Genomic DNA, 10,671 nt, shown 5'->3' on the forward strand with positions numbered 1-10,671 from the left:
TGCTGATCGCGCAACTCTGTGGCCAGGAGGCAGCAGAGCCATGGCAGCATCAGGGCTATGTCTGGACTTGTTAAACGTTCACAAACATGGTGGGAAACCAAGGCCAGCCACCAGTCAAAGCCTGGTGAAGTTACGCCTGAGGCTGTTGGCTTTTTCTACACTAACATCACCTTCTCAAGGTGAGAACTGGAGACCCTGACCACGTGGAGTCCCTGTTCTATTCTAAAATGTTACAGGTTTATACATTTTGGGATCGATAAAAGTTCAGAGAAAGGTTTTCAAGTACTCTATTTTCTTCATAATAGCTTTGTTGCCGTCAACAAAACCCTAACAAAAAACGACAAAAATGTTGTATAGTTGAAGTTCTGGGAATTTAACTGTAGCAGGATGAAGTAAAATCAATTCATGAAGTGGAAGTAGCCCCAGTAATTGATCTCTGCAATGTTTTGGCCACATAGTCCCTCTTCAAGCAACAATTTAATTGGCACTTAGAGAACATAATGTCATTTAAGTGTGTTTTTTTCTGACTCAAATCTGAATGGTAGCAAAGACAAACAGAATACTTATCGTAATATAGAAAAACTCTAAACTCCCTGCAGCCAACATCCGACAAGGCTCTAATGGGGATATTGATCAGTTAAGAACAAGAAAGGAGGTGCAACACTTGGCCTGGTAGAAATTAGAAAATTATCAAAATGCTGTTACGATTGAGAATGAAATTTCGGCAAGGTTGGCTGTCATTGGGTAAAAACACACAGAACTCAGAAAACTTGTACATAATTGCGTATAAACATGAAGCCCGGGTTTTGTGTCTATTTTACCTGATGAAAGCCAACCCGGCTGAAACATTCTGCTTCAAACAGAAATGATAGAAATGTAGAAATGGCTTTCTTATAATTATGGCAGTGCCTTGTTAAGTTTAGAATAAGTCTAATAATGACCATGGGTAGGGTCATTAAGTAGGCCTATATTCTGCTTATGACATTATTAAATGCTTCACAATACTTCCATCACCATTTCTCTTCACGCCAAAAGCACCAGAGGGCAGCTATTTATAATAATAGTATGATCCAAGGGTCATATTCCCTCTCAGCCACTGAATCTCTAGGGGGCAGCAGGCAGGACAGTGCAAGATATCAAACCAGTCGCTAAACACTGATGTTAGCTACTGGTTGCCCCACATGTTTGCAAACAGACAGGGGTCAGAGGAAGACGTTTGATGTAGGATTAATGTATAAATGTTTAATCACCACAGGGCTTCCCTTTGCAAGCATCATGCATAAACTGAGAAGGACAGTTGTCTCTGAAGTTAAAATCACAAAAAACGTAACTTAAAAGTTTCTAAGCTAATTAGCATTGAATTGTGCAGAATCAGGAAGATACAATAAAAGCACGTCTGCCCAAACCACTCTGACAACAGGCTTGTTAAGTTAGCTTGCTAACAGTTGGCTACCCAGTGCAGGAGTTTATACAAGTTGCATAACATTTGAACATCTGGAGTTTCGAAAACAATTACATCCGACGTTATAACGCAAGTAATGTTCGTCCGCTGCTACAACAACTCTTACTTTACATCTGTATCACAGTGAAAAACTACCTTATGACTAACTGGGTCAGCTAGCGAAGGGTTAGATCCTTGTTTGTTGTTAGCCTAGCTGCAGCTAGCTGCTCAACTCTATTGGAGTGCAGATTCTCGCGTCTCCATAAGAATCGAGTCGATAAGCAAACAACAAGATCAGCAAACCTACGAACTATGACTCCTGATAGAATTAACGTTAACTTGAACTGTTAGGCAAGAGATATAGACTAGTTAGTAGCTCGGCGAGTTGGTTAGCAAGCTAGCAACAGCATGCTAGCCAGCGACACCAACGGTACACCACTAGCTAATGTAGTTAACTGATTTACTAATCATAAAAGCGTGACGGAGTACAACTAAGACACAATGTTTTTATGCACTATAAATACTGAAACATGGCTGTTGGCTACCTTTATAACACCCAAATGTGTGTGGGACTACTGCATCTTCTCATCCACCGCAGAAGCTAACAACAACATCCTCTTCCTCGCCCCCAAATTGAACTACAACCCATGATGCGTTCACGACCGTCGATGTTCGGGAAAACCGCCCACCGCGTTCACTGTTAGCTAGTTGCACATGTACCGCTGGACAGTAGATAATCTGACTTTTGGAGCAGTATTATGATAACAATCCTCACGTATTTGTCCTTGAAATAATATATATATAACAAATACCGTATATTACTGTAATTGCTGAAATTGATGTGTGTACTTCCCTGGCTGCACGTTAGTTGTACATTGCTCAAGAAAATAATAATAATGACGATAAAACAAAACAAAGTTGGTTAAAGCTCACTTCTTAACAAAGTTAAGTCCACTTTATTTATCGATCTACACAATGTCAAATTGGGCAGCTTCAGGCAAGAGACGTGAGTAAATCACACATTCAGATCTTCAACACAAACTGTAAAATTCAGGCATAAAAATATATTTCTATTTTACAAAATATTGAAGAAAAAAAAACAATATTGACCAACAACCACAAGACATTAATTCAAGTAATTTTTTAACAGCAATGAACACACTGATACATTTTACATTATGTTTAAATCAAATAAAAACAGCAGAAGTAAGACAAAGTCCGGCCAGAACAGATTTAGCTTAAACAGCAGATCACTCTGGTGGAGGAAAAACAAAAAAGGGAATCCTTTAGAGTTATCACTATAATTATAATGCCTTGTGACATGAATGTGATATATTCTTGAAAAAAGTACAACACGAACATAAAATACTCCCTTTAGAATAAGATTATACACGAGAAACATTTTGACCAAAAGTTCACATTTTCTCAGTTTTACACCAGAAACAGCCATACCTTTAAACACCCTTTAAAAAAGCTCAGTGTCTAAGTGTCTCAGCTTTCAGCAACATTTTCTTTTATGTGTGTACAAAAACTGCTTTATATTTATGACATACCTCTTCTTTTGAAATGCAACAACAAAATCAAACTGATCATTTTGAATCTAGCAGTAATATTCAGTTAGAACATATCCCTGTCTGTTTTGTTAAAGATAAACATTCCTTAGTGTTGATAATCCTTACCAGTGATTACAGCATGTTGTGTAAGTAGTGACCTCAAAAAACAACAATTGTGTAAAAATACAACTCAATCACTTGGACGATTTGGATCTTGTCAGATTGTGTCATCAGTGCTTTTCTGCACAGCGGTTCAGCTTATTGGGTTCAGTTCCCGTGTTTTATTCCTCAGATGCCTCTTACGCATCCTGATTATCCACTGAATTGTGAGTTTGGCAAAATTAGCTGCCTTGAAGAGAGCCATGAAGACGCCACAGAGGATGGCTACAGAGCTCCAGGGATTTGCAGTCACTATCTGTTTGGAAGAAAGCAATGATACAGACCGATAACACAGATATGGACAGATCACTTCTCATTAGGATAAAATGTCTGGGGGAACTTACCAGTCTGATTTCTTGCATGAAAGGATCCCGCCATTCAAAGACAGCAAAGAAGAGCTGATTGGTTTTCTCTGATTCAGGCCTTTTGTCATTGAATTTCACCACAGCGGACTAGAAAATCCAACATAAATGATTAAATTAATGCTTTCAAAATCCACTTTCATCAGTCTGCCTCTTTGTCAATCTACCTCTTGCCGAAACTCGACAGCTTCGTTGCTTTTCCCAGACGTCCTCACTAAAGACATCTTGACCCAGGTTCTGAATCCTCCAGAGAAGGTCCACATGGAGTAATTCATCTCACAGTCCCTCATAAACTCTGATTTATTTGCACTAGAGAGTCAGAAAACACACGTAACACTGAAGTTGAAGAGCAAACACACGCTGCTGTCAGACACGTCACACAGCTTTTTGAAATCAGACATCACGGTTTTTTAAAAGGCATGAAGTGGCAGAGTAGTATTTCAGATAAGTTGTCACAGAGCGTTAACTGTCAAGCTGTCAGTGCATTATCTGTGTTGTGAGCCTCTTCCTCAAAAGAGTTAGAGAAAAACAAAATGGTATCTGCAAATCCTGCATGACCTACTTCAGCTATCACACCAGTCAGACACCACAGGATCAATACTTGTTGTTTGCAGTTACCTGTCAGTCAAGTCTGTAAACTTGGCAAAAAGCATGTAAGTGATAGCGCTGAAGTCCTCTTCAGTTTCGTTATGACTGAACTGCATGAAGATCAGCTCTTTGTTTCTGACATCAGATGGGCCACGGACCACCAGGGCTCTTTTCTGTCAAAACAAAGCTGAGACTTAATATCATTTTTCTTTAAAACAAAAAGTGGGTCACTTTCACACAATGCGAGATCTATCTATTCAAACTTAGTTGTGTGTTGATTTTGTTTATGTCATTCATGTCTGTGAAATCAGCAGCTGAACGTTTTTATGGCTGACCTCAGTTTGATTGGTGAATGGACCAAAGTAAGTCACTTTTTTAATCATACAGTCTCCTTCTTGATGCTTTCCTGGGTCCACTAAAGGAGGGATGTAGTCATGGTAGTGATGTCTGCAGCTCAACAGCTGAGCTTTGCCGGGGTACAGAGCGATACCTGCGCAAAGAAAACAAAAAAAACACAATTAATAATGAATCATTATCTATTGAGACTCAAATACAACACTGCCTCTTTAGATTGATATGATTTATATGAAGTTCGTGTTCAGTATCAACTCAAATAAATAAGTTAAATTTCATAACACTGTAAACTTTTATGAGTCCTGCTTTCAAAAATGTCATAGGCTTTTTGACTTTTACAAAACAAACAGTTTGATCAGGTTAACTAAGTTGACTTTTGCTAAGTTTAGAGTAACAAAGATTTAAAGACAGAACAGCTATAATATATTTTTCTATTACTTTGCAGCAGCTGTGGAAGTTGAGTATTTCCATTTTCTTTACAAAACACATGATAAGTTAACAATATATGACGAAATAATCTCTATCAAACAACCCAACAGTATATTAAGTAGTTACAGTCGTCTCCACTTGATCAGCTGCAACATCAAAATGCATCAGAATGAATCAAAAACATATTATACACTCTGGAAGGGACCAATCTGTATAACGCGTCCTCTGACTTTTGATACTTAAGTCGATTTTCATGTTAATATTTCTGCACTTTTAGTTTAGTAAACCCTAAATAAACTATCTGAATATATTTCCACCACATTAGGTGTTTCCAACTAACCCGGCCATGATCCCAAATTATCCTCAAATCACCCGCCCTGCAGTATGTATAACTCATACAAACCTGGAGGTGAAAACGAGTCAACCTCTTTGTAGGTGACAGACATAACGGGGTGGTTGAGTTTCTCCAAAAAATCAGAGATGGTCTGGTAGGCCAGGAACACCGCCACCGCAGTCAGCAGCACGTAGATGAAGATGAGCGCCACTGTGAAGAAATTCTTCAGGCAGGCTTTACTGAATCTCACCGACGGATTGCTTCCTCTGATGTCATCCTCTGCCATAAATGAAGAGAGGAAATGAGCAGGAGGGAGGTCAATCTCACACACTAAAGTGTAATAACTATGTACTGTATGTTCAGCTTCTATGACAGCATGTGGACCTACATGGGACACTAAAACCCAGACTAGTACAGCTCTCCTGAGGTTAGCAGCTCATTAAAGCAGAGTGACCAATTAAGAATGTGTGAAGTCGTGAGACTGTGAGATGTTTTAGATAAGAGTGGCACTTTGCCGGTTATCACCTTGTGAGATGCTGCCGTTCGGCTCCTCGCGCTCCAGGTCTTCAGTGGCCTCGTCAAAAAAGCCTGGAGACTGTGTGTCACCTTCATCATCATCGTCATAATCATCATTGAACTGTGAGGTTAAGAAAAGGACATTTAAGTAGAGTGCAGCAACAGATGATTAATTTTTGATAATCGTTTAAGTCATTTCATGGTTGCAACTTCTCAAACGTGACGAATTATTTCATTTAAATGTTTTTTAAATCATTTTGAGGTTTGGACTCAAAGCTTTGTGAAGGTGTCTCTTCGGGGAATTGTGACGGCATTTCTCACTATTTTCTGAACTCTTACAAACCAAACAATCAATCGATTAATCAAGAAAATTATCAGCATAATGAAAATAATCATTAGTTGCAGTCCTAAACAAAATAGCTCCAACTCAACCAACTACAACAGTGCTTTTACATTCATGCATGAGTAATAATAATCTACTGATATAATAGTATCACAGTTTCTTTTACTTTTAATAATATAAGTACATTTTCATGATTATATTTTTACTTAAGTAACGTTTTAAATGCACTTTTACTTGTAAATGAGTATTCTTACCATGTGGTAATGGTACTTTTACTCAAGTAAAGGATATGAATACTTCCTCCATCACTGCTACATTTGTGTACATCTGTAATTGTACTGTACAGTATTAAAAACTAGGGCTTATAAGGTATCACTTACAGTGTTTTAACATATATTGCATTTTATCTTTATTATTAGCCTCCAAAATGACAACACTCCTACAGCGACACATAACGAGACATTTCAAAGATTGTTTTGCAGCATGTTTGTCTTTAAAAGATCAAGGTGCAAATTCATTACCAGGCAGAATCAAAGAAAGCATGGAGTCAGCTAATTTCATGTTATAGGAAGCTGCTTTTCAACAGCGGCCGTCAGCTGTACTGTCACATGATGCGAAGGGAGCTGTGCAGTTTGGGGACCCTTCATATGGCGAGGAAGTTACAGTTCACAAACTGTTGCCTTCAGTTTAATGAGACAAACATTAAAGACAACAAACCGACTGTGACACAACACACACAGAGACACAAAGGAGGTTGTAACGTTGTCCTACCTCTTGGTATGACCGGGATCTCTCTTTACCGAGCATTCCTCTGCTCTTCTTTCAAAACTATCTCTGCTCTTCAAGGGGGGCCGTTGGGCTATTTGTGCGAAGGCTGAAAACTAGTTCTAATAAATAAAATATGCATTTTTAAGGAAACATAATCCCCCCTTGGCCCGTGCTCAGGTCCCTGTTTCCGCTCTAAAGGGAGACACACCACACACCCATGGGGATCCTGGCGACGATGATAAAGGCCCGTCCCATGATAGTGAGGTCGCACCCACAAGCCCGCGCTCCAATAGGAAGCCATGTGTCCTTGACGTTTCCTTGTTTCCTTCCTCCTTTCCTTAGCTTGATACCTAGTGCTGCCTTGAGGTGCTACTTGTAAAAGACGGATGATTTTCTTTTTACATTCACCTAAAAGTCTATTTAACTTTTCATATTGGGGAAAAGTGAAATGTAGGCGGGCTACATTAAACAAATAAGATTGTAGGGGAAAGACTAAAGTGAAGCACCACAGGCCACATTAAGCATAACTTAATTTTAAGGTTCATTTACTTGATTTACCTGTAATGCTACAATTTATGTGAAATTCATCAATTTAAGGGAACTTGTTTGAATTAAAAGTCAACTTTTGTATTGAAATTGGATTGATATTGAAATTAACCTCAGCACATAAAAACAAAACTATTTGCATGGCTTGATACTATAAAGGATAACTGAAAAAAAAAATGTTTTGATGTAGATGAACTAACCCAGGTCGCCATTTTACAGGCGGTTACCTTGGCGGCAGTAGTAACCAAAGATACTAGTAACTTCCTGAAGTCTCCACTGGTTGCCTAGCAACTGCCCCCGGAAAATGGTGAATTGTCCTTTTCACGCTTTGGTTTTTGTGCGGAATGAACAAAGAAGATATAACGTGTTAATTGGTGAACTTTAGAGGTGCCTGTTAGCTGTTTCCCAATCAGCTAACTACATATTTTAAGCTAACCTAGCTACTGTAACGTTACAAACATGAGTGGTATCAATCTTCTCCTCTGACGTTAGCGAGCCAGCACTGGCTCGCCACATGAAAGAAAATAAGCATATTTCCCAAAATGTCAAACTATTCCTTTAAAAGTGAAGCAAGACAGACAGTAGCTTGACAAAACAGTCCCACCTCAAGAGCAGTCACAAGGCTAACGTTAGCTTTTCCCGAAGCAGTTCTTCACAGTTTTCACAGTAAGAGAATGAAATTTCATGTATGACACCTTTTTGTTAAGTTTTCCCAGTTTCTTTCCCTTAAGAGTGATAGCTATTGTCATTGACTGCTAATCATTTCTGCTGTGTACAAGGCCCCACCATTACTTCTCCAAATTTCCGACGTCTGTAAACGCAGCATCAACTCCATATAGCAGGGAACAGGGAAGTGGATGAGAGAGTTTCCGCATCAAACTCGTCCAAACAGCGATCCTACCATGGCAACAACACGGATTTGTGTCCTGTTAGTTGTCCTTTCTACGACTTTATCGGAAGACGTTAAATTAAAATATAAACCAGCCACTAAACCTGTCCGATTATTCACCGAGGAGGAGCTAAAGAGATACGACGGCAGCGAGGTAAACTTTATTTGTAACCCAAAATCCAGAGTGTGTTTGAATGTGCATCCATGTATGTGTGATAACGATTTATCTCTTTTCCCTGTTTTAGGAGGGACAGCCTATTTACATGGCAGTAAAAGGAGTGGTGTTTGATGTCACCAAGGGAAAAGGTACATGAAGGCCACCACTCATTCCCTGGAAATTAGACTATAATAATAAATAAAAAACGACTGTCTGATAAATTTGTTGTGGTTTATTCATTTAAACAAAACTGTGAAATGAAAGTAAAACTTGCACATTGATGCCCTCTAGAAAGCTTTCCAGTGCCTCTCCAGAGAAGTATACTTAATTAACTGAAAATCTAAACCCAAAACAAGACATTTATCTACTCAGAATTAACTGATTCTGGTTTCAAATTGATGTTTTCATTTCATTTTTCCCTTTGCAGAGTTTTATGGAAAAGACGCACCATACAATGCCATGGTTGGTAAGGACTCCACTCGGGCTGTGGCTAAAATGTCCCTGGACCCAACAGACCTGACATCAGATACTGTAAGTTTAGTGTGAACATTCGCAAGCTATTTTATTGTCCTGACACCATTTCAACCACCAATTATCTGGACTGCAGTGTTTCCCAAATGTATTTGTTGTGGTTGGCTCCCATGGGTGGGGAGCACCGACATCTGACACCTGAGTGTCGGCTGCAAGACAGCATTGCATTCATAAAGCTGCATAATTATACTGAAACTTTAGAGTTTCGTATGAATGCACCTTTTCAATCATTCTGCACTTCCATCTGTATTTATACATACCGTAGACTTTTGAAAGGAAAAAATAATAAACAAAAACAAAATAATCTAATTGGGTGGGGACCCCCCCACATAAGTGCAGGAAAAAGTGTGCGAAACAATGATTTACTGGTAAAAACTTTCTCAGCACTTTAACACTCACTCACACTATTTCCTAGAAAATTAATACTAACTCTTTGCTTTCCCTCCTGCAAGCGTTAAAAGACGCCCCACCCCCCACAAGTGCTAATAAAAGTTCTTGTTCTCCATCTTTACATCCACAGACGGGCCTTACTGAAGAGCAGTTGAAGTCTCTGGATAGTATATTTGAAGGCACGTACAAAAAAAAGTACCCCATTGTGGGTTACACAGCATCACGCATCCTCACCGAGGATGGAAGTCCCAACAAAGACTTCAAACCAGAGGACCAGCCTCATTTTCAAATCAGAGATGAGTTTTAATCTCATTTTGTAAAGTGTAGTTGTGAAAGCGTCTTGTTATGGAGGACTTTTTGAATACTTTCTCTTTACTTGACCAGAATCAGAACCCAATTTACTTGAACTAAAGGTTTATTAATGTGATGAGTCCCCAAGAAACCATTTAAATACTTATTTTACACACTTTTTTTAAACACATTATGCAAATGTTTTTCATTTCAAAATGTAACTGCTGGACACAAGATGTCTCCAACTTCACCGAAAAGTCCATTCTCAGCGTATGCGTGCTGGAAGTTTCAAACTTGTGTAAGTTGCATACTGGACTGTGATTGGCTTCCAAATGTATTGTGACGCCACAAAATCATTTCATACGTACGCTTTAAACTCAGATTTAAAATGAGCACAGAGAAAGGCTCCCCTGTCAGCAGATTAATGTAAAAACAGCCTTCTGGTGTCAAACTCTGCACAGCGAAGCTCAAACATCCAAATGAAGTAACAATGAGTAAAATACATGAATGGAGGGACTTTGATTTCTTACCTCTAGCCTACAAACAGCTGCAGTGCATTATATGTGGTTACAGTTATAGTCTTCTACATTTGTCAGAGCAATAAGAACAAATGAACTTAATGAACACAGAAACATTATTTGATATATTTATTTGAAAGTCAAATTAAATAACATCTACCTATTTAGAAAGGGGGAATGAGCTGACAGACCAGATGCAATAAACTAATGAAATATCAGAACTCACATTCCCTTCGATTAGATTTTAGTAGGGCTTGAATGGCTTCATCGTTTAGTCTCAAAAATGTCAGAAAATAGTGAAAATTGCTCAACCCAGTTTCCCACAGGTAATGTCTTCAAATGTCTTATTTTGTCCAAAACCCCCAAATATTGAATTTATAGTGATTTAAAGTCAAGAAAAACAGAAAGGGTCACATTTGGCCTTGTTGTTTGATAAATTACTTATTATTATCAAATATGTGGCAGATTTAATTTTTTTGTTAGTTGACTATTCAATTAATTG

General features: G+C 38.6%; 2 protein-coding genes across 2 annotated transcripts; one reads left to right on the plus strand and one right to left on the minus strand.

The window, feature by feature from the left end:
* Positions 1-2,359: 2,359 nt before the first annotated feature.
* On the minus strand, positions 2,360-6,964 carry pacc1 (proton activated chloride channel 1). Its single transcript, XM_070920665.1, has 8 exons — positions 6,851-6,964; positions 5,746-5,857; positions 5,290-5,499; positions 4,439-4,593; positions 4,134-4,276; positions 3,683-3,824; positions 3,498-3,605; positions 2,360-3,409 (listed from the first exon to the last, which is right to left on the minus strand). Exons 1-8 carry the CDS (start codon positions 6,884-6,886, stop codon positions 3,248-3,250), a joined length of 1,068 nt encoding a protein of 355 aa, XP_070776766.1. The 5' UTR covers positions 6,887-6,964; the 3' UTR covers positions 2,360-3,247.
* A 1,331-nt stretch (positions 6,965-8,295) lies between these two features.
* nenf (neudesin neurotrophic factor) lies at positions 8,296-9,667 on the plus strand. The gene is made up of 4 exons (XM_070920964.1): positions 8,296-8,436; positions 8,528-8,588; positions 8,867-8,970; positions 9,491-9,667. Exons 1-4 carry the CDS (start codon positions 8,296-8,298, stop codon positions 9,665-9,667), a joined length of 483 nt encoding a protein of 160 aa, XP_070777065.1.
* Positions 9,668-10,671: the final 1,004 nt, after the last annotated feature.

This window comes from Enoplosus armatus, chromosome 15, assembly GCF_043641665.1.
Source record: "Enoplosus armatus isolate fEnoArm2 chromosome 15, fEnoArm2.hap1, whole genome shotgun sequence".
NCBI lineage: Eukaryota > Metazoa > Chordata > Actinopteri > Centrarchiformes > Enoplosidae > Enoplosus > Enoplosus armatus.